Source organism: Pseudonaja textilis, chromosome 2 (genome assembly GCF_049901715.1).
Source record: "Pseudonaja textilis isolate UNSWEBS1 chromosome 2, rPseTex1.2, whole genome shotgun sequence".
Taxonomy (NCBI): Eukaryota; Metazoa; Chordata; class Lepidosauria; order Squamata; family Elapidae; genus Pseudonaja; species Pseudonaja textilis.
The window spans coordinates 136,117,440-136,141,817 of record NC_141991.1 but is presented as its reverse complement, the minus strand read 5'-3'; the positions used below and the strand labels follow the sequence as shown (position 1 = coordinate 136,141,817).

General features: G+C 40.6%; 1 protein-coding gene across 3 annotated transcripts in view; it reads left to right on the top strand.

Moving 5' to 3' along the window:
• The window catches only part of PFKM (phosphofructokinase, muscle), a 50,192-nt gene extending 26,252 nt beyond the window's left edge, over positions 1-23,940 (top strand). For all 3 annotated transcript variants that reach the window (XM_087925386.1, XM_026713705.2, XM_087925387.1), the window contains exons 5-23: positions 1,729-1,918; positions 2,783-2,948; positions 3,457-3,501; positions 4,269-4,377; positions 5,015-5,110; positions 5,915-6,007; positions 8,215-8,340; positions 9,520-9,584; positions 10,184-10,247; positions 11,123-11,269; positions 13,161-13,231; positions 13,893-13,980; positions 14,393-14,545; positions 15,685-15,849; positions 17,943-18,004; positions 22,086-22,197; positions 22,433-22,532; positions 22,920-23,025; positions 23,244-23,940. In XM_087925386.1, the coding sequence (XP_087781512.1) occupies positions 1,729-1,918; positions 2,783-2,948; positions 3,457-3,501; positions 4,269-4,377; positions 5,015-5,110; positions 5,915-6,007; positions 8,215-8,340; positions 9,520-9,584; positions 10,184-10,247; positions 11,123-11,269; positions 13,161-13,231; positions 13,893-13,980; positions 14,393-14,545; positions 15,685-15,849; positions 17,943-18,004; positions 22,086-22,197; positions 22,433-22,532; positions 22,920-23,025; positions 23,244-23,391 (2,106 nt within the window). In that variant the 3' untranslated portion in view covers positions 23,392-23,940. The remainder of the gene's footprint in view (positions 1-1,728; positions 1,919-2,782; positions 2,949-3,456; positions 3,502-4,268; positions 4,378-5,014; positions 5,111-5,914; positions 6,008-8,214; positions 8,341-9,519; positions 9,585-10,183; positions 10,248-11,122; positions 11,270-13,160; positions 13,232-13,892; positions 13,981-14,392; positions 14,546-15,684; positions 15,850-17,942; positions 18,005-22,085; positions 22,198-22,432; positions 22,533-22,919; positions 23,026-23,243) is intronic.
• The last annotated feature ends 438 nt before the right edge of the window (positions 23,941-24,378 follow it).

Genomic DNA, 24,378 nt, shown 5'->3' with positions numbered 1-24,378 from the left:
GAGCCAATGATATTTACAAGCATTCTTATGCATTCTTTAATATCGCTGTACCATGAAGATTTCAAAAGATGCCTTTATCAGGTCAATGTAATGGATTTGCAAATAAGAGAAGTGTAACATTTTATACAGATTGAAGATAAGCCTTATTTTTTTCATTTTCCTAAAGTATGAATTACAAATTAAGGTAATGTTATTATGACTTCTGTAAGATATTGCTTTGTTGACACTTAACACCAAGCCATCATTATCATCTTCATTATCATCACTATTATCATCATATTACTATTGTGGGGTTGTTGATGCTCTCTGAGCTTGTTCCTTGCAGACATTTCATTACCCAACTAAACTAACAAGGAAGGGAGTGAGGTTTGTTCTCTATTTATATGCAAATAGCTTGCACTATCAGTGCCCCCTTCTAGCAATAATGATATTACCTATTGGATAGTAAACATCTCCAAAAAACCCCAAAACCCTCAGCTCAGAGAGCACCAAGGTCTCCACAGTTCAACCCTGAGCTACAGATTCTTTCTTCTATTGGTATTATTATTGTTTTTTTATTGTATTATATCATTGTATTGCAGAAATTGCAAGGTGTTGGCTTGGTTTATACTTAACAGCAAGACATATTATCATTATTATTTCTGCTTTAGTGAGGTATTGGGGATTAGCAATATATTTGTATCAGACCATTATTAATTCTTTAATGAACTATGGTTGGAAGAACAAACCTGGATATGTGTGAATTATACCCCCCCCAAAATCTCCCTATTCTTGGAGAACCCTGGGATTGTATTTTTGGTAGGATGAGATAGGACTTTTACCAAGAGAAAACTGAATGATATTGTAAAGAGTAAGGAAAACGGCTTTACCTGAGATATCAGGAACCGTTGCCTAGGCACCAGGAGCTGAAATGGTTTTAAGCCAAAATAATAAAATATAATTTGAAAGTGTTTTAGGAAGATCTCTTCTTAATTCATTGAACAATAAGAAGGGGGAAGAGGTACAGCGCAATCAGACTTGCAAGATTCCACTATTATAACCCTGCTCAATAAAAATAGTTTTAGTCTTCCTACGTTAGCCAAGGTAGTAGAACTGGCAGATATACTTTACCTTTCCTAGCACAATGGAGATGACAAATGAGTTCCTTGTATTGAGTTTCTATTCGCTTTCTGGAGAGACATCCAATAATGTTCATATGTCTCTGAACCAAAGATCCCAAGAAAATAAATTAAAAAATATATATAATATTTTCTGGTGAATATGAGGGACTTGGCAAAGAGATCATAGCAGCAACTACATTATCTCCCAATTCACCCTCCTTTGTCAGGGTTCCAGAAAAACCCATCTCCAATTAAAAACTTCGAGACAGGCATTTTCAAAAACTTTCCTTTTATTAGAGTAGGTATACTGGCACACCTGGGAAAACCCGTATCTGAGAGTTCCAGGTTTTCCCTTAATAATTCAAAAGTCAAAACCCAACCCCTGCACCCATCACTCCATCACACGGTCCAATCACCAACCATCCCAACTTGAGACATCCTTTCACCACTCCTCCTCCAGGGGCCGGAATTACACGACCTTGACCAAAAAGAAGAATGATATTATGTCTAACTACCAACACTCTAAAATTCCCCCCCTCCTACTTCCCAGGCACAGGAATGTGGCAGCATGGAAACTTCTGGTTCTAATATGGCTTCCAAAGCTGACATCTTTTTTGTCTCCTTTCAGGGGGGCACAGTAATTGGAAGTGCTAGGTGTATGGACTTCCGCAAGCGGGAAGGACGCCTGAAAGCTGCTTGTAACTTGGTAAAGAGAGGAATAACCAACCTATGTGTGATTGGTGGTGATGGAAGTTTGACTGGAGCAGACACTTTCCGAGCAGAATGGAGCAATTTGCTACAGGAGCTGGTTAAGACAGGTACCACAGTTATGCAAAGGCAAGTTAAGAACTGCGGTCAAAAGTAAATACAGACCACCAGATTCTAAAATGTGACTTCCCTGCTGCAATTGGATCTTTTTTTTCCTCTTGCTTGATCCACTTCATTGAAGATTTGAACATCATTGCCTTTACCTCGTTGATTCGTGATGATGATTCCACTCTCTTTAAATCGTGATGAATATTCCACTCTCTGACAGGAAGATAAAAGTTTTACTGACCCAATCTGATGTGGTGGGTCAAGAGATAGGCAGTGGCTAGAACCACTAAGGCAGATTAGGAATATTCCCCAAGTTTCCCTGCCTTGATTGTGAATATTAAAACTTAGGTGCAGATTCAAAATGCAAAATGCAAGAGTTGACATAGCAGTCTCTTAAGTATAATTTAAACCAAGTATTTCTTTTCCCTGGAGTTACTCTGTGAGCCCCAGGAAAAAATGCAGTTGCCTTACAATGTTTCTGACACATTTTGCAGTCACCCCTATTTACAGGCATCTACAAATTCACATTTCTGGACATTTCTACATCTCTGAGGGATTCCTACTAGAGCCACAGTTAGTGTGCTGTGTTATGTTTCAAAACTATGTGCTTTACTGCAATTCTGAGAAAGCCAAGCATGTCTTTCCATATCTTTATATCTGTGCATGTTCCTCTGTAATTCAGTTCCTGAGCCAAATTTTTCTCCTTTGTGGCAAGGCTTAATGTAAAAGAACCAGGGTAAAATGCTGCTTTTCTAAGACCTGGCCTACAGAGGATTTTCATTCCCCCCTTCAAATGAAGAATGAATTGCAACAGTGATATTATTATCATATCTGCTGATATTAATTAGTTCACCATTCTCTTTAAGGGAGCATCACCGTAGATGAAGCCAAGAAGTCCAGCTTCCTGAACATAGTTGGCATGGTTGGTTCCATTGACAATGATTTTTGTGGGACCGACATGACCATCGGTACAGATTCTGCTCTCCACAGGATAATGGAGATAGTGGATGCTATCACCACCACTGCCCAAAGGTAAAACCCATAGATACTGTATTCCGCCATTTTGTAATATTCCTCGAGAAACTTGGCAATATGATATTTGGGCAGGAATTCAAGTATGAAAAGTGGGGGGGAAATCAGAATAAATCAACTATGAGAAACAAAAACCTTTTTCTCTTTGCTATGCAAGAGAAAAATAAACAAGGCCAGAAAGAAAGAAAAAACAGGCAGAAAGTAATATTAATATCTAACTGTCTTATTATTGGCTGAAGATGCACATGCCTACTTGATTGACAAATAGGTTATTACAGAATAGCAAGCAGTCATAAAAAAAGCAAATAAAACTTTCAAAATAAACAGCACATGGAATCAAGAATCAGTCAAAAGGTGCAAATCACAGAAGTAGAATTTTTCTTTTTTTTAATTTTCTGCAGAAACTCTTAGTTCTATTCCTGCTTTAAGCATTATGAATATATGAATACTGTAAATAAATGTGTTTTATGGACACTGTTAGTGTTTTTATTTTCATTTTGTCTTACAGCCATCAGAGGACATTTGTGCTGGAAGTGATGGGACGTCACTGTGGGTAGGAAGTTGTTTTGTTACACTGAGATTGGTTTAATGTGGAAAAGATTGCCCTAAAACTATGAAATCATGATTACTAGTATATGAATAATGGTTGTAAGTGTGGTCCAGTCTTCTTGCTCCTACCTCCCTGGGTTCTACCGATAGTATAAATTTCTCCAGCTTGGCATGAGAAGATAATTTCAATATCTTCCTTCAGTTTTAGATTAGATTAGTCCCCAAAGTGTAAATGTGGTTAAGCTTGACTATAGTTATTAGAATCATAATTTTGTAAATTATGATTTTAAGGTCAAGTTGCTTCCACTAATTATACTTAGGGTTAGTCACAATTTTTCTGGATTCAAGCAAACATGAGAATGTCACTTTATCAAAAATAGGATTGAAAGTTTGTTGCTTGTGAAGAACATTGAAAGAGGAATAAGTCAGCCCAACATTTGGGTATTGAAAGCAGAAAGTTGTCAGTTTTCTTTAGAGAAGATAAGAAGTACGATATTTTTTTTTGCCAAGTCTTGCTTTAGTGTGCAGTTCAAGAGTGGATAACCTGTTGTTTTCCAGATAGTATTAAATAAACCTGAGCATCCCTCAACATTGTTCTTTTTAACAACAGCTGCTAAGAACAGCACCCCAGCAATCTCTGGGAGACCACAGCTTTGAATCCAGATGGTTTTTGAGATAGCACCTTCCTATCTTGGAGTTTAAGTTGCTAGTTAAAGTCTTGCACAATGGTGGTAACTGCTCACATTCCATTTTTTTACACTCCTCTTCTAGTTATCTAGCCCTTATTACAGCGTTGGCAAGTGGTGCAGACTGGGTTTTCATTCCAGAATCTCCACCAGAAGATGGCTGGGAGGATCACTTGTGCAGAAGGCTAACCGAGGTAATCAAAATAAGAAGCATCCAAATTTGAAAACTGGTGATTTATCTCCAAAGCTTCCTCAGAAATAGCAGTGGAAGTTCCTTCTTAGTAAGTACAACATACCTCAGAGATATTGCAGATTCGGTTTCAGACCACTGCAATGAAGCAAATATCGCAACAAAGCAAGTCAAACAAATTTTTGGGTTTCCCAAAATTATACAGCATGTACACTGGGTCTCACAATCAAAACCTCATCTTAAAGTTAACCTCATTACATTTTCAAAACTCTAGCAAAATGATAAAAATAATAAGACAGAAACAAATTTCTCACAAAATTTCATTTGACCTTTAAGTATGAGTCTTCTAAACAGATTCTCTTCAAAGTAGGTCATTATGACTTTTTTCAAGACGTTATTATTAAAAACAACAAAAATGCTGGTTTAATGCTGTGTGTAAAAGCAACTCGTCCCTTTACTAGTCAGGTGGGCATAATGATCAGTTCTATCAAAGTCACTGGGGCATTGAAGGGAATTCCAAAGATAGCTCTTCCCTGTCTTTCTCTCAACAAGGTCTTCTGCAAACTGATAGATCCCATGTCTCCAAACCCAAGGCTCAATCCCATTTTAAAATCGATCCATTTCCCTTCCTTTTCTTGCAGACAAGAACTCGAGGTTCAAGGCTGAACATCATTATTGTGGCTGAAGGAGCAATCGATAGACATGGCAAACCCATCACTTCTGAAGAGATTAAGACTGTGAGTGACTCAGGGCTGTTTGTGATTGACTCATCCCTTGCCTAACACTGCAGAGGGAACCAAAATGTGGGAAGTCAGCTGTGTGAAATCTTATGCTTCAGTGCAATTAAAAGATCCTGTTCAGACCAAAAGGGAAATTAAGAAGTGAAATTTTTACTAGTTTCTGCTCTTATAAGATGTGTTTAGAGGGTATAAGATCTAGTATTTTGAATGCTTCCTCCTCAATTCAAAAATTCTTAGCAAACTAGGAAAGGTTTTGTTCTTGTTTTTCTCTCCATTTCCTTCATGCTTCCCAGCTCGGGAATTAAATATAGTTGACTAAGTCATTGGGATTTCCAAATGTTAAGGGCCTGTAGGCATATTTCATGGAAGCTGCTACAAAATGGCCCCGATAGAAGTTCTAGTCACTGAAGACAACTGAATTATTCCTCCCCCGCCCCCAATAAATAGGGCCTAAAATAATTTTTTCAGAAGAAGAAGAAAAAGAATGATGTTTAAGAAGTAGACACACACATCTTCCAGGTAGCTTCCCACCTTGGCACAGCTGTGCATGTCCACAAGCAAATCGGCCAGGATCCCTTTATTCTTCTTCCCCTCAATGCAGGTGCTCCCCATAGCCCCTTGGACATATACAACTGCAAGCTGCCTGTCCAAAAGACTTTAAAATCTTGAGAGCTAGAAACTTTATTTGAGGGGAAGAGTGTTGAGATTTGCATGATTCCGGAGGCTGCATTCCACTTTTGATGCATTAATTGTGGAATTTTGTCAAACACTCCCAATGTTGTATTTCTCTTCCTTCTCCAGCTGGTTGTGAAAAACCTGGGTTTTGATACAAGAGTCACCATCCTAGGACATGTGCAGCGTGGTGGGACTCCCTCTGCCTTTGATCGTGTTCTGGTAAAAATAATAATAATCTTCTGTTCTAGATTTATTTTCCCGATGCTGTATTTGTTAAGTGTTGGAACACAAAGCAGGCATTTAAGCTTCTTAGTCCTTTTGACTTTTGCACTCATAGACTGCTAAAGTTCTGGCATCAGGAGATGAGCAAATTAGCATTTTCAAAAATAGAAAAGATTCTTGCAGTACCTCATTCAGTCATTCAGACTGTAAAACTGTGGAGGTAAAAAAGAGAATGGATTTGTGATTTTTCTAGGACAGTGACGTCAAATCCTTTTGGATTCAGCCTGTCAAAAATTCAGAAAAAGCCTAGCTTGACTCTTGTCACCACCACCCCTGAAGAAAAAGGAAACAATTTTCTAGCTCCCCACCCCCAACAATCTGCCCATCTAGACGAGGGGTCTGCAACCTGCGGCTCTGGAGCCACATGCGGCTCTTTTGGCCCTCTGCTGCGGCTCCCTGTCGGCTGATCCCAGTACTGGTTGGCCCCTCCCTTCCCCCTCACTCCTCACCTGGCCTGAGAAGGTAAGGGTGATGGTGGGGGATGGAGACTCGCTCCATATTCCAGAGCAGGAGGTGATTGGGTGGGAGTGAGTGACGTCGAGTCGGTCACACCCACCCAGTCACACCATTTGTTAAATTATTAGGTCCTGGTATTTTCTTTTCTGTGGGAAATGGGTCCAAATATCTCTTTTGAGTGTTTAAGGTTGCAGACCCCTGATCTAGACCATTCTGAATAACAGCACTCAGCAGCAATGCCAAAGTTGGGCCTGAGGTTCAGGCCCAGGCCTCGACTTCAGCCCTAGCCCCACTGCTGCCACTCAAACAGGCCACCTCATGCTATTCCCCAAGGCAGGCGCACCTTGGGGAATGGTGCAATTGCTCCCATGGCCCAGCACTCTCCCGAATCTGCCATGTGTGTTCTCTTTCTGTATTTAAGCTGCTGCGGCCTTACCTGAGGCTGTTCTGGGTCTCATGAGGCCTTCAGTTTTGAAGCAGCTTTGGAGAATGAGCTCTTCCAGCTTCCGCAACCCACATGAAAGGATGCCCTGTTCTAAGGCAACTTTTGGAGGCTGGGGAGGCCATGCAAGATCATGGCTTCTCTCCCACAACATCCAGAGGGTCCATAAGCCCTGTAAGAGCGCAACCTGTTCTTCAGAGACCCTCCTGAGTCTCTGAAAATCATGCAAAAATGGGGCATGCTTTCTTGGGTGTTGGTGAATGCTAGCTGTCACCCACAGTGATGTGGCATGTCACCTTTAACACACGTGTCATACGTTCACATCACCGATCTAGGAAAAGCTAAGGTGTATTGTTTTATCCTTTAGTAATTGGTAAGACTTGACTTGATAAAGTTGGTTCTAATTACCAAACTGCCTTCTAATAACCAATAGAAATTTTTCTTCAACAGGACTGGAGAAAAAGTACAGCTACTTAGAGAAGAGATAAGGAGGTGTAGGCATGCTTTGCCACCTCCCCATTTAAAAAATGTTGTCAAAATTAAAGAAACCCCTATGTTCTGACGACTGTAATTTCTGAACATTCAATATAGGCAGCAGTTCTTCATAGTTATTGAAAAATTTCACTGTGTATGCTTAGAGTCTCAGTCTTATTTATAACCTTACATTTCATGCTTGAATTTGGCACTGAACATGAGTTCAGTTGTATCTTCCTAAAATGTAATGAATTAAACACACACACACACACACACACACACACACACATCCTTCAGATTCTTGGAGCAAAGAGCTGTGAGGTTGACTTCTTTGCCTTTCCTCCTTTTTGGGGGTGTAAAAACAATCTGTTTTGAAAGTGCAGGACTATAGGATATAATTATATTTAAGTAATCTTATATCCCATACTGCCATTGGGATTCCAGGCTCTGGGGGGGTTGTAGCAAAACACAACCACAATCCTACATTTTAAATAATGTACCAAATTAGGGGAGGATAAGCAGAAGAGCAGCAACTTAAGTCCCTTAGAGGCTTTGGTGTGGCAGCCTGAGTTTTCTGCTTGAAGAACCACAGTGATTTAATAAAGCAATGAAGAGTACTGGAGTAAGCAGAGAGGGGGCATCTCCTGTGCCTGTTCTGTCATCTAGATGTGGCTGCAGACCATTATGAGATAACCTGGCATGAAAATCTGGGGAAAGTCCCAATTTCCCTAATATATTTTTAAAGGAATTCCTTTTTTTTTAAATCTCACAGGGAAGCAGGATGGGTGTGGAAGCTGTTATGGCTTTGATGGAAGGAACTCCAGATACCCCAGCATGTGTTGTCAGTCTGTCTGGTAATCAGGCCATCCGCCTTCCTCTTATGGAGTGTGTTCAAGTGGTAAGCGTTTCTCTCCTATCTCACTAATCTGTGGGAGATTATTTTATCTTCCTTCATATATGAGTGGGTTCTTTTGTTTTAACAAACCCTTTCTCTTTCTGAACAATTGCAGTTTCTCCAAAAACAGTACCTTCTAATGGAGAAAGACCGAGGCTCAGGGGTGGGATTCAGATTTTTTAACAACTGGTTCTGTGGGCGTGGCTTAGTTGGTGGGCATGGCTTGGTGGTCATGTGACTGGGTGGGTGTGGCCAACCCAATATCACTCACATCGAGGCACGCATCTCCTCGCCTGACCTCTCATGATTGTGGGGATGTTGCAACAGTTTTAAGTGTGAAAAATGGTCATAAGCCACCTTTTTCAGTGCCATTGTAACTTTGAATAGTCACTTCACACAAACAAAGTACCAGCAAAGGAAGGAAAAAAAAAACTCCAGATAAGTTTCTGAGACAGGAAGTCTAGTCCTGTCAAGAATGTAATAAGGGTTAACGGAGAGGCAGTTTCTGTAAGCAACACCAGAATGCTTCCTTCCTGCCTTCCTTACAGGATTAGGCAAGTAATTTCTTCTAACAACTGGTTCTCCGAACTGCTTAGAATGTTAACAACCAGTTCTAGCGAACAGGTGCGAACTGTAGAATCCCACCTCTGCCTAGGCTATTATATAGTAAAACTGCTCAGCAACTTCCATAATCACCACAATCTTTACCAGCCTTCAAAAAGACAGATTAAAGAAAGCTAGGAAAAACTGCTTGCAGAAAAGCATCATCAACGTTATTATCTAGTGGTGGAAGAGCAACAAAACTACAGTATTGACCTTGCTTGTGAGACGCTGGCAAGAAGTTGAAAGGACGTCCTCGTTTAATGACCCATGAACCTCACTAACAACAATAGGAATGGGATTGCTGTCTCTTAAGTGGTTTGGTGTGGGTGTAGTCACGTGACATCACTTTTTACAACCACCTTGCTTAGTGATGAAATTTCTGGTCCCAATTGCCATCATTAAGTGAGGATTATTTGCAGTTGTGTTGTGCCACCAAGCCAAGAGAGGCCCATGTCTCTCTAAAAATATAAATATTCTCCTCTTCCCAATTTCTTGTGTGAGTAAATGATGGAATGTTTTACAGGCAGAGGCAAGCTCTGTGTGTAAGAATCAGGTAACTGTTTCCACTTCTTTCAACAGACCAAAGATGTCACAACAGCAATGGCTGAAGGACGTTTTGATGATGCTCTCAAGCTCAGAGGAAGGTGAGGCTTAGTTTGAACAGAAATAAACGAAGGAGGAGAAAATAAAAGATAGGAAAGAGAAAGGGGGCAACAAGGAGGAAGAAACAGGAGAAGTGGCTCTATTTATTTTAGATTTGGTCCGGCCCTTCTCTGACATGTGTCAGAAAGACTATCCTAAGGCAATGCTATATTTATATGTCAGATTAACTTTGAAGAGTAAAGTTTCAAACCTCTCCTCCTGCATGGACATATCTCTGTAGTTTCATGTGTCCATGCAGCCACCAAGATTTACTTGTTGCCTTTTCAGGGATATTTTTCAACCTTCCAGTATAGCCTTGTTGGTCCCCTAACCAAGACTGATCCAGGACCATCCTGTTTGCTTTTTGAGATCAGCTAAGTTTGGCTACATGCCATTTCCTATCCTTTTTTTCATTATTTGCTACTGTTACCTTGAAGTTAGCTGTCCAACGGGTGGTTTTGTGTGTGTGTGTGTGTGTGTGTGTAAATAGGGAAACAACAACGAGCATTTTTATCATTCTTTCAACTGTTCAGAATTCTTCTTTCATCTGCAAAGCTCATGGCTGATAAAATACCCACCATCGTTTTCTTGTTGCCCACAGGAGTTTTATGAATAACTGGAATGTGTACAAGGTTTTGGCCCACGTGCGTCCTCCCTCAGCCAAGGTAATGGGTTGGAATGGGAGGAGAATGCATGGCAGCCAAGACAAAAACCAAAAACCAAAACCTACTGCTCAATGGCAGAACTCACTCAACACTGGCACGTTAGAGGTGACAGTTAGAAAGATTGAGTACCAGTAGATGTGTAAGTCCTTTCTCTGCCTGAAAAATCTGGAAAACTGCTCCCCGTGAGAGAAAACAAATAAACAATAGCCTTAGCATTTAGATTTATGCACCACTTCACCGTGGTTTAAACCCTCTCTAAGCAGTTTACAGAGTCAGCCTATTGCCCCCAGCAATCTGGGTCCCCATTTTACCGACCTCGGAAGGATGGAAGGCCGAGTCAACCTTGAGCCTGGTCAGGATCGAACTGCTGGCGGTCAGCAGAATTAGCCTGCAATACTGCATTCTAACCACTGCACCACTACAGCTCATATTATATGATCTAGAGTCTAGAATAAAGCTGGGATTCTAGAAAACTGGTTTTCCTTTTGTACTATGAAATGTCCTGGTTAGAGTGATTGAATATGTGCCCATTTACTTGGTATTTGGATGGAAGATAGAAATAGAGAGATAGACCCCTTCCCCCCTCCACTAAGTATCCTTCATGTTTGACAGAGTGATGTATCCTGCTAGGAAGAAATCTAGGTATCTGCTGCTCCGCTCTGGGAGTTTGGACAACTACAGCCATTCCCAATTGATAATATTAAAATTCGATTCTAAACTGAGCAGTCTGGCTGGGTCTTTGTGGCCTCCAGGTTGGTTCCTCCAAAGGAATCCCAAGACCAAAGGAATCCCAAGACTTTGAAGGGGTGGGGGGATGTGTGTATATATTGGAAGCCATTTCTGACTTTAGCTTGATCCTTTTATTTTTCTTCCAGAGTGGCTATAATTTGGCAGTGATGAACGTAGGTGCACCTGCTGCAGGCATGAATGCAGCTGTGAGATCCACCGTCAGAATTGGCTTGATCCATGGGCATAAGATGCTGGCTGTGCATGATGGGTTTGAGGGCCTTGCTGAAGGAAAGGTAACTCATTTAACCTGTTCCATCCATTTCTCTTAGAATGGAGTGGACAACCTGTGAGCCACTTGTGATTCTCAGACATTTTTTTTTTTGCTTTGCATTGCCAAAATTTCACAATAAGAGTTCTCCACTCCTCTACTTATAGCAGAATACCTTATGCCACCAGACTTGAAATTCTAGACCTAGGAAACCTAGAACTACGCCGTCTTTGGTCCGATCTAAGTATAGTGTATAAAATCATACATTGCAATGTCCTATCTGTCAATGAATACTTCAGCTTCAACCATAACAACACAAGAGCACATAATAGATACAAACTCAAGGTTAACCGCATCAAACCTGACTGCAGAAAATACGACTTCAGCAACAGAGTGGTCAATGTCTGGAATACTCTACCTGTCTCTGTGGTTTCTTCCCCAAACCCCAAAAACTTTAACCTTAGACTGTCTACTATTGACCTCACCCCTTTCCTAAGAGGTCTGTAGGGGGTGTGTATAACCGTCCCTGTCCTATTGTTTCTTTTTATTTTTCTTTTATGTATCCATGAATTCATAATTATGTTTATACTTATACCTGTTATCTTGTAAGCGATTGACAAATCAAATCAAATCAAATAAATAAATAAATGTCCCCAATGGGTACTTTGAATTCTGCAGCAGAATGGCTAATTTTCAGCATCACTACTTTTAATTATATTTTTCTCCAAAATAAGAGTAGAAAACACATATTTATAGCCTCAAAAGCCCTCCCAAAGGGACAAAAATGGGACAATTTTGACTTAGGCTCAAATAAGCTAAAAATCAGTTTCCATCAAGAAGCCAAGGAAGTTTCTTTCTTAAAGCATTATTTTTAAAAAAACATATTTTTGTTAAAAGAAAAATTTCTGTAAGATTGAAAAGTAATTATGGAAAAAGAAAAGTAGAAAAAAGAAAGTAATATGAAACAATAAAAAACTCTAATTAACAAAAGAAAAGGAAAAAAAATAGAATATAGAATAACAGAGTTGGAAGGGACCTTGGAGGTCTTCTAGTCCAACCCCCTGCTCAGACAGGGAACCCTACACCACTCCAGACAAATGGTTATCCAATCAGTTTTTCAAACTTCCAGTGTTGGATCATTTACAACTTCTGGAGGCAAGTTGTTCCACTGATTAATTGTTCTGTCAGGAAAACTTTCCTTAGTTCTAGGTTGCTTCTCTCCTTGAACAGTTTCAGCCATTGCTTCTTGTCCTGCCTTCAGGTGCTTTGAAGAATAGTTGACTCCTTCTTCTTTGTGGCAGCCCCTGAGATAACACTAAAGAAACACCTACCAATCTTTTTGCAGCAGCTCGAAGCATAGTAATAAATATCCTCCCAAATAACAAATCATTGGTTCCTCCCCATAAACTGACCTTTTTAATCAATAAATTCCAAATGCACCAATTTATATTTCTCACTTTCAGCAAAACATCCATAAAGGATTTCCAATCTTTTATGAATTGTTGTTTATAAATTATGGTTCCGCCTCAATCAGAAAAGTCACTTTAGCCATTTCTGCAAAGTCTGCCATCTTCACAATCCATTCCTCCATTATGGATCTTTCTAAATTCCATATTTGTGCATATAATAGTCTTGCTGCACTTCCCATGTATGTTCATGAACCTTTTCTAGTTGACTTGTCTGCAAGTCCTACTAAGACAAATTTCAGTTTCATCTAAATAATAATTTTTAAATATTCACTGCATCACCATATGTACCGTATTTATGTCCCATGTCTTTTTGCTTTTTCACAAGTCTGTCATGTATCTTAAAACATTCCTTCTTCTGCACACCATTGTGTGGCTATTGAGCAGAAGATCGTAATAATTGTGTTGCTGAGCTAAGAAATTCTTCCCCGCTCTGCTTTCTTTTTTCAGATTGAAGAAATAGGATGGGCAGGTGTTGGTGGTTGGACTGGAAAAGGTGGATCAAACCTTGGAACAAAAAGGTATTATGATGGGATAGAGGTGTTATAATAAAATAACATACTTAAAAATAAATCAACATATTGAAATGCTTTCTCCTGATATAAATTGAAGCACATATTGCTAAAAGGCCCAAATTTAAAAGAGAGTCAAAAGAGAGGTAATGTGGTAAGATAAGGAGTGTGGGGCATGTCAGGAGGGAGAGGAAAACCAAGCACAGACTTCGTACAAGAATCTCTTCTCTCAGAGATTGAAAATCCTGCTTGAATTTGGGCAGGAAGGATTTTCAGCTCCTAAGTAGAAGAATCTCCCAACGCCTCCCCTATTCTGAGGCACCCATGCTTCTTATCTGGGACCCATGAGATCCCTTAACAACCATACCCAGGAGTGCCAGGTCATTGAGCAAAGCAGTCACACGATGTCTCACTTATTGTCCGCTTTGTTTAACAACCAAGATTCCGGCCTCAAACGTGGTCATAAGTCAAGGACTAATAGCACTGGGAATAACTGAAAAGCTCCAAACACATCCTATGCTGACTCAGGTTGGTCAGTACTCTGATGAGGGTGACTAAGAAGCTTCTGGGTTAATGGAGAACTTTCTGGTACTTTCTGTGACTGAATTAAAGGGACTGTGTATAGGAGGATCATTGATACATTTTATTGATTTTGTCTGTTTGATCATAGGACTCTACCCAAGAAATATTTTGAGGAAATCAGCAACACCATAGCCAATTTTAACATCCATGGGCTGATTATCATTGGAGGTTTTGAGGTAGGCCTGTGGAGAGTTCAGCAATTACATTAACTCACTGATCTTACATTGGATCCATACGAAGACATAGCTAAGTGAGATCATATTTCATAGATCTCTTTCCTCAGGCAAAATGTGTTTCAATGATGGCTGGAAAAAAAAAACCCTTCCGTCTGACATCTGCATCTTAAGCCAGCTGAACAAGGGAGAGCATGTTCAGAGCTTATTTTGATGCAAATCTGATTCTGATAAAGAATGATAATGGGAATGAGGTTCCTTTATTATCAGTAGAGAGGGAAAGGGAGGAGTTGGAAGCTTCAAGAGGATGATGCTTTCAATCTTGGGGTTTTGAGTGCAGCATCTGAACAAATTTAGGAAGTTGGATTCCCGGTTGGATAATAGAACTCCCCCTCATTTTTCTTCCATTTGGTAGGCTTTTACTGGCAGTATGGAAATAATTGAAGGGCGGTGCAAATATGAAGAGCTCTGCATCCCGATCTGTGTGATTCCTGCGACTGTTTCTAACAATGTTCCTGGTTCTGACTTCAGCATCGGTGCAGACACAGCCCTCAACACCATAACCTCAGTAAGTGCTTTGCTAGCATCTCAGTTTCAGTTCAGGAAAAATTCACCACGGGCAGAATCTTACCGGGGCTTAAATTCACATTTTTGAAGTGAGGAATAGGTTTGCAATAGCAACAAGTATGTCCTGTGCACAGGAGCCAAGAACAGATCTTGAAGAAAGAAAAAGACCTGAAAATTCAAAAATCATTAATATCATTTTGTTTATCTTGAGTTACAAGTCATAGAGGATACAGGTGTAGGGTTTACCATCTGCAAGTTTTAACTAGGCTGTAGGAATTTGAAACCAGCAAGAGCAATAGTGTTTAGATTTATATAGCGCTTCACAGTGCTTGAGAGTCCTCTCTAAGCGGTTTATTAGAGTCAGCCTATTGCCCCCAACAATCTGGGCCCTCATTTTACTGACTTCGGAAGGATGGAAGGCGGAGTCAACCTTGAGCCAGTCAGGATTGAACTCCTAGAAATCAGGATTAGCCTGCAATATTGCATTCTAACCAGTGCACCACCATAGCTCTTAATACTTTTGAAAGAAAGCTGTCCTAAATCTGGAGAGTACTGATCCTGGTAATCCTAGAACAAACTAAATGATCACTAAACAATGAACAAAGTTTTAGGCAATTTCATGCAATTAAAATGAATGAGGGGCTATTGCTCAGTGGCAGAGTTTGCACTTTGCACATGGAGCCCCACTTGGGTCATTTGCAAAGTTGCTCCCTAGATAGACAAGAGAGTGCAGGCATTACTACCTGTCTCAATGTATATATATAAAAAAGAAAGGTTTTGCATGTTATATACAGGTAGTCCTCGACTTACAACAGTGCATTTAGTGACCGTTTGAAGTTACGCCGCCACTGGAAAAAAGTGACTTATGTTTTTTCACACTCATGACCCCAGGGATCAAAATTCAGATGCTAGGCAACTAACTCATATTTACGATCGTTGCTGTGTCCTGAGGTCATGTGATTTATCTTTTGTGACCTTCTAGCAAGCAAAATCCATGGGGAAGCCAGATTCGCTTAACAACAGGGTTACTAATTTACCAACTGCAGTAATTCACTTAAGAACTGTGGCAAAAAAGAAATATTTTCCAGCTCCCATTCAAGGCTTTTCTTTTTTTTTCTGCCTGGTTTGTTTTCTTCCTAGACTTGTGACCGCATCAAACAGTCTGCAGCTGGAACCAAACGGCGGGTCTTCATCATTGAAACCATGGGAGGCTATTGTGGCTACCTGGCTACTATGGCAGGCTTATCAGCGGGAGCAGATGCTGCCTACATTTATGAAGATCCTTTCACCATCCATGACTTGGAGGTGAACATCTTTTGCAGACGCAAATGTTTGCTCTATAACTGCATACCTGGCCCTAGGAGAATTGTATGTGTTGATAATCTAGGCCAGAAATCTCTAAACTTGGAAACTTTTAGGACTTGTGGACTTCAACTCCCAGAATTCCTCAGCCAGCATTCCGGGAGTTGAAATCCATAAGTCTTAAAGTTGCCAAGTTTGGGGACCTCTGATCTAGGTGAAGAACTGGACCCAGTATTTGAACAAATGAGCTCTATTGCATCTTAGAAGAACCCTGAACTTCTTGGTAGAGCAAGGAGAAAAATACCAGTTACAAACTAGGGGGAATTCATGTTATCAGAAACATACTGCTGCCTGAGGATTGTTTGTTTGTTTGTTGTTGCTACTATGATATTAGTAAAATATCGTAGTCGTCATATTAACTTAGTAAAATATGACACTCCAGCCATGTCTGACTTTTAAGTGGCTGATACATTTCCAGAACAATAATACAAATGAAAACACAGCAATAACTTCCCACTGTAAAGGGGCAACCATGGCTCATAAATTTAATCACCTTCACCTCAGGAAATGCACGAATAAACCTTGCTCCCTTTTTATAGTAGCTAAGCTAACTCTCTCAGATAATCCTTAAGGCTTGTCCAAGCAGCCAAATCTTAATAGTTCTGTCAAAATATAACAGGGCTGGAGCCCAGCTGGCTGTTGCAGAGGGATGGGGGCAGTGATTGAGAAAGTGGGATCTAAGAGTCCTGAAGATCCTTCAGGTAAGGTCAAAAGAGAGCCTTCTGGTCCAAATCTTAAAGATGGGCAGAGATCAAAGGGAGAAGGTAGTCAACAGATATCCAAGTCTGCTATCATGAAGGGCTTTAAAGGTGATAGCCAACACCTTAGCCTGTTCCTGGAAACCAAGTGGTAACCAGAGCTCTTCTTGGGGTGGAAGAACCAATACTTTGCACCTATCATTGTTTGCACCCTGTTGTAATTTCTGAGTGACTTCAATAGCAGCTCCCTGTAGAGCTTTTGTAGAGTACATTTCAGTAATCAGGACAATAAGTGACCATTCATATAAGTGCCCGATCCAGGCTGGGTACACCAAACGGATCTATACAAAAGTCCTCTTGATTGTAGCTATCACTGATCTTGAAGCAGTCCATGAAAACCGATTCGCACAACTCTATCTAGAGCCAAAATAGAATATCTCTGAAATTTGTGGGCTTTTGCATCCAAAGCCACTTATTTGTGTTGGAATTGGCCTAAGCCTGTTTATTCATATCCCAGCCTTCACAGCCTCCAAGGTATTAAAAAAATAGACCCTTGGCCCCATCTCCAGTTGTGTTCTGATGTACTATAAGATTGGAAGAGCATCTTTCCCCTCCCCACCAACACACACTTATACTTATCAACATATTTTACTGTGGATATTAAACTTCTAATGTAACTCTAATTGTAATTACAACACCACTTATTAGAGAAATGAATGGAACAGAACACATTGGCTGTTTCTCTGTGTGATTTACTCTTCCAGCCCAGTCAGATAACATTGCTTGATTTCTGCAGTGGGTGTAATTGTGGTTATTAATTGTTCCTAAGAGAAATTACAATTGCTTGTTGCCCTTGTCTTTTATTTAGAGATGCAATGTAATTTTCTGTCTCCCTCCAGAGGAGAATGCCTATTACATCTCTTTATTACTTTTTCCCCAGTGTTTGTCTTCAGTCAGAAGCAATTGGACAATTGAGAAGAGAGAGCAAATTAATTCACAACTTTAAGACATTTGTCACTGTGGATGCTGGCTCTGCCTTCACTAATACAAATCGATATAGACATGTGCAATTTGATATTCTCAAACAGAATTATTTTGTGTGCTCATATCCACAAATTCAAACGTTATCGTTAGCTTTAATACATAAATATACTACCTAATATGGAATTGATATGGAAAAATTTCCATTGGGGAGGCTGCATTTTGATTCTGTAATAAGAATGTGGTAAAGTTAGCGGCTTCACTAGTGTAATAATATCTACAGTGTTGTATTTGAAATGTGTTAATGTACAACTTGAGGGATAAAAATAATGTTGCCATTTTTTCTTTGGTTTACAGATGAATGTGGAACATCTGACTGAGAAAATGAAAACCACAGTGAAAAGAGGCCTAATATTGAGGTACTGATTAAACTTATCAGAGGGGATTAAAAGTTTAGAAATCATTGAGTTCTCTAAGTGTGATGAAAGATACTCCTTTTTGGAATGGGATATGAAAAGAACTTTGAGAAACAGGAGGTAGTGCTGCAGCCTAGACAACTATTTGACAAAATAAATCTGAGTCCAAAGCAGGAATGTAATTTGAGAAAATGTCTCAGTAGGGACTCTTCCTAGTCCTTTTACTAGACAAGGAGGGAAGAAGCATGTTCAGACTTGCAAGATTTTGTTACTGTAACCTTACAATAAAAAATAGTATTTATCATTTTGATTTCCCTGTCTGGAAAAGGCTGACACTTTGCAAGAGAAACAGAAGCAAGAGTATTTGTATGCATATGTTGCTGTAATTGTAGTGTGCAACATTCTACCAAAATAAATTGGGACTTTCTTCACAGAACACAGAATTACTAGGATTGTGCATGCTTTGCAAGTAATTCTGAAAACAATTCAGAAATACTTCAGATTGCATGCAAGTGCAGTCTTCCTTTGAGAAATCTAATTATCGCAGCTGCGGGTTTTTTTTCAGAGTGTTACGGAATCTGAAAAAAAAATCTGAACATATTTTTCAGACTTCAGTGGAACCTGAAAAAAATTGGAACTATTTTAATGACTTGTAGAAAGATGCTATACCTCAGGGGTCAGGGAACTTTTTTACCTCTTACCCCCCAAAAAATTTATAAACGCAGACGTTACCCCCTTGATTTGAAAGTAAGGAAATAATACATCCAATAACATTTTGAATTCAAATACACCAGTCCCTCACCTTTCCTAAGAAGTCTGTAGGGGGTGTGCATAAGTGCACCAACGCCTACCTTCCCTGTCCTATTGTTTCCTTTTATTTTCTTATATGTATCCATTTCATGTATTCATAATTATGTTTATACTTATACCTATTATCTTGTAAGCAATTGACAAATCAAATAAATAAATAAATTTGTTGTGGCTATTGCCAATTTCTATTCAAAACAAAGGCAGTAGAGACTGTCTTCAAATTGGCAATAGGCACAACAAACTTCCATGTCAAAACACTTCAGCTCAGCAATTCAGAAAGTTTCATAAAAATATTGACAGTAAAAAAAAAAGCGATTTAGGCCACAGAAGTCAACTTTTATGTTCTGTCAGGAATGCAAAGGAATGCAAGTGACTGCCTCCAGCCTGTGCTTGAACCCAGCCAGTAAAGGGGATCCCACCGCTTCTGGCTAATTGATCGTTCAGGGGAGGAAACTTAGCATTAGGAATCGTCTCCTAACATGCAGCTCGAGGGCTTCTGTAATGCGAATCTCTTTGGATGACAGAGCAGGCTTCTTCTGTACTGCACTCTCTGTGGCTGCACCTGCTGACTTCGCGCCACCTTCCAACTTTTATAGACGCGTCTGCGGAGAGAGCGCGGAAAATTGGCAATCCGAGTAAGGCAAACTACTCCAGGTGGCTCCAGAGATGGGTGGGGAGCGGGAAGAAAACAACCTTTTATCTCAGCCGCCTTAATTGCGCAAATGGCCATCGCCTCGGACACTTGAGCTGCTGCCAGCCAAACCAACCTTTCCCGTTTGGCACAAAAAGCCGCCAGGGAGGGAAGAGGGAGGAGGGAACCTGCTCGCTCGGCCTCTCAGTGCCCCGACTTGTTTTCGCGGGCTCCAGAGACACGAACAGCGACAGCGCCAGAAGCCCTCCCCTGTCCTCCCGTCCTCTCCCCACCGCGCCCTCCCGGTTTCAGTCCAGCTCGCGAGTTTTGGCTGGCTGAAGCAAACGCGACCTCCGGCGTGCAGCGGCAGGAGCTGCGAGCTCGTGGCAGGCAGCGCTGGGGCTACGTCCAGTCGGGGTGCGCGGTTTAGACTTGGCACTTTAAAAGCGGGCGTGTAAACTGAGATGCTCCCATAAGAGAGCGGCGCGCAGCAGTCGTTTGGGTTAACGGCAGCGGGCGGCCTTCCAGCGCCCTCGCCCACAGCTGCGCTGGCACGTGCGCGCTCCGCCACCCCTCGCCTTCAAGTTAGGCTTGTCCCGGAAAGCTTCAGACCGACCGCCTTCGCCCCCTGCCCCCACCCTTCCCTCTCCGGCACGCGCTCCGTCTGGTTAGAGTAGTCAGTAGCCAGATGACCCCCAGTACCCGCTCTCTCTACAGCGCTTGCGCCATACACGTAAACGCTGGAGCAGTCCACTGAGAGAGCGGGGGAGCAGAGCAGAGAAGGAGGATGCGGTGACACTGACACACACTGACACTGGCCGTCCATGCTATAATGGACCGTAATAACTGCTGCTATGCCGATAGTTCCACCATTGACCAGCGCAACCTCCTCATTACCCCCAGATTTTCACTTTTACCCCATTTGGGGTAATTTACCCCTGTTCCCCGACCACTGCTATACCTGTATGAATTATTTTTGAAGTGTGCCGCGTCCTCAAAAATGTTAGTTTTGCCACATTTTACCTATGGCCTAGCTTAACTATGGCAGAATTTTTTTTTCCCAATTCTCCAACATTGCTGGCACTGTACTGTAGGACTAGGGAAACGTAGAACAGCTTTCCAACCAGCATATTATAGCCAGAAGTGCCCATTCGCTACTTAGCAGTTTATATGTTGCTAAATATAGAATGAATATTATGCCCATCTTCAACTACAATAACAGCAAAATGAGCTGCAAGGCATTTCAGGCAGCCCAGCCTACCATTCTGTAGAGAAACAAGACCCTTTCTTTTACCATAATCCAGTGTCTCAAATGAACAACAGCATTTTACAGGTTAGCTTACTTTTTCACTTTTTTTAGCTAATAAGCACCATGAGAAATGAAACAGAAAGAAGTATTGGATCTTCTGGAAAGATTTCTCTAGATCAATACTTCTGAATTCTGGAAACTTAAGAAGTATGGACTTCTACTCCTAACTCTCCACCCAACCATGCTTCTGGGAATTGAAGTCCATATGTCTTAAAGTTGCCAAAGTTATAAGAAATACTGATTTAGATATTATAAATAGACAGCATCCTTCTACAACTAGCTGTAGCTGAGGAAGTTTCCCATTCAGTGGAATATTGTGGAAAACAGCACAGACATTTTAATAACTGAGGAGTCCTTGGCGCTCTTTTAGCTTGCTTGTTTTCTTGCAGACGTTTCCTTACTCAAAATAGCACTGATGGTATTATCTGGTTTGGGTAACGAAACATCTTCAAGAAAACAAGCCAGCTCAGAGAACATCAAGTACTCCTCATTTCAGCCCCAAGCTACAAATGTTCTCCTTTATTTTAATACCTATAAAATACGTGCATGCTTTTTCCTCATGCTGAGGCATATACCAAAACAAGGGCAGCAGCTGATTTCTGTGCAAAGGGACAAGATTAGAGGCCAAGTTTACATTTGATGAAAATAAGTACGGGATGCTCAAAAGAGCCAGATTTTTCTCAAAGATTGAAGAACTGTCTTTGACTGCTCTTTGAAATCCACCTTCTTCCACAAAGTGCTTTCAAGGTGGATTGAACATTGGTACTCATAATTTACAGCATCAACAACTACAAATTATAGGCTGTAAAATGAAAATGAGATTTTAATCAGTGTGTTGTAATGACGAGGCAGTTGAGTTGTTTGATCATGAACAACTGAATCATGATGATCTTTATTGGAGTCTAGTCTTGCATTTACACACCTTTTTAATTATCCTCCATCATTGGTTAACTTGTGTTATTGCTTAACTTTTGTTACTGTTTAGCATAGTTATCCATACAATTAATTAAAGTCTAACATATGTTTACTTTCTCTCTCTAATCCCCCTTTAGATTAGTGACTTTGTTTACCTGAGTTGTATTTGCTTGGAAACATTCTTTATCTGAGGTTTGCCATCCAAGATTGGAACATTCCTGCAATTACAACTCTACACAGTGAAGCAAGAAGACTGTGAATAAAATAGGCAGATAGAACTATATGTAAGAGTTGTCAAAAACATTCTGAAATAAAATGCCCTTTTGACGGTATTATACCAAAACATTATCCATTTTATGGACTATTTAGTCAAATCTATGTTTTCGCGCTGCATAAATGCCTCTTTTCTTCACTTCCAGGAATGAAAAATGCAATGAACACTATACCACAGATTTCATATATAATTTGTATTCAGAGGAAGGAAAAGGTGTCTTTGATACCAGAAAGAACGTTTTGGGACATATGCAGCAGGTACATCGGAAAGATCAGACTTGATACTCTCTTGTGAACTCACCTACTGTAATCAGTATGCTTGGGCAGAAAAGTCCCAGTAGCCCACTGACCCGTTTTCTTACCTGTCTCAACACCATCACTGCAGTTCTTTCTACCCGAAGATTTTCAAGCTTCAAGCGACTGTCCTCACCACACTTCCATAACTCTAAGGTTTAACCCCTAATTTAATATGATTCTCCTTCTATCTTCACAGGGTGGGTCACCGACTCCATTTGACCGAAACTTCGGAACAAAAATGGGTGCCAAAGCTGTGGCATGGATTTCCGGCAAGATCAAAGAGTGCTCCAGGCATGGTATGTGGGAGCTTTCCATTGGATTGCCTCTTAGATTGATGGGCAGCCACACCTTTACTGGTAATAAGCAGGATAGGAAAAAAAAAATCAATTACAGTAAGCAAAGGAATGTCTACACCAGAGGTTTGGTACGATCTATGATGGTCTTGAATTTTGGGGTCGATTGATCGAAGTCAGTGCTTAAGATCTTTTCACATATATTCAAAGCCTGACGCAGTACTTAATTTCAGGGTTTGTTTTTTTAACGGAAGATTTTTCTGCTAAATTCCAATGTATCCCTTTACACCCCATGTTTCAAAATAAATGCTTTCCAGTGGAGCTTTCAATAGAAGAATAAAAACCTAAGCTTCCATAAAAAAGTTAACATTTTATATGCTCCTTTTGCAGGTCGTATCTTTGCCAACACTGCTGACTCAGCTTGCCTGCTGGGTATGCGCAGACGCGCCCTGGTATTTCAGCCCATTGCAGAACTCAAAGAAGAAACAGATTTTGAGTAAGTCTTCTCTGTAGGAAAAAATCAAAAAGTGTACCATGGAAAGTTAAGTTAATCCAGAATATTAGTTGGGAATCCATTATCATAGCTTCCTACAAGTTTCCCAAGCTCGGGTAAATCTCTCTCAAAGACAGTGTAGCTGCAGCCATCAAATATGTTGCAGTGGGATGGATGACCGCTGCCATGAAGATACTGACCTTACCTTTATCCTTCGACAGACATCGCATCCCCAAAACGCAGTGGTGGCTAAAGCTTCGTCCCATCTTGAAGATTCTAGCCAAGTACAAGATCGAGCTGGATACCTCAGAGAGAGCCCACTTGGAACACATCACTCGCAAGAGAGTATCTGGGGAAGGTGCCCTGTGAACAGTTAGCAGCAGGGGCAGCTATCCCTCCCCTTTCAGTCATGGCATGTAAGGAGATGTCTAAATAAATTACAAATCCTCGGTTCCTTCCCCTGGTTAGCATGCAGCTTTCCATCTAGTGTTATGTACTGTAATCGGAGCCACGTGCCTATTACAAATGGCATATCATTACATCACACCGTAGCTGATACTTGGCTAAACTTTCTACTGTTAGTTCAAGGCAGCTTAAATACCGTAGGTTCCCTACTGGTCTTTCCATTTGGATAATAGCTAGGGCCGCTCTTAGGTTTATCAGTATTATATAATCATATGCTTCCAGGCCATCTTTCTCCAGAGTGGAATGGACTATTGCTGCCAGATTTTCCTAGCCAATCTCGGAAAAAGTAGCCAAGGCAATTTGCTGCTCCAGGAATGTACTTCCAATAGAATTTTCTTCATCCCGTCATCCTTCAAACCAGACAGAATTATTATTAAAACTTTTTGTCATCTGAATGTCCCAAAATAGATTCAACTCATCCAAGTGCTCAAAATAAAAACAAACCAGGAACTATTTGACTAGAAGTTGTAATATCTCTGCTCCCTATTTCATTTTAATTGTGGCACCAATCTCTGTACTGCAAGTGGCCTGCCTAGTTATTGCTGAATACTGAATCTTATTGTTGTGTCTTTCCCAATCACATTTTCTTTCTTTATCCAGAGTAAGCTCCATTCAGATTGGCTTAAAGGGAACACTGCACCTGCTGTATATAATCATCCTCTGCATTTTTTTTACGTATGAGAGAAAAGCAAAGCCACGAAGAAGCACCACCCACTTTGTGTATCTGCAAGGATAGGAGTTTTGCTCTTTGGGTGAATGCTTACGTAGACATTAAATTGGTGAAACCTATATAGGGCAGCTCTGGTGAAGTGGTGACTGGGTTTAGAAACGGCTTTCAGAATACTGGCAGAATGACACATTTGGTTGTTTTTTTATACATGCGAGTAGGAC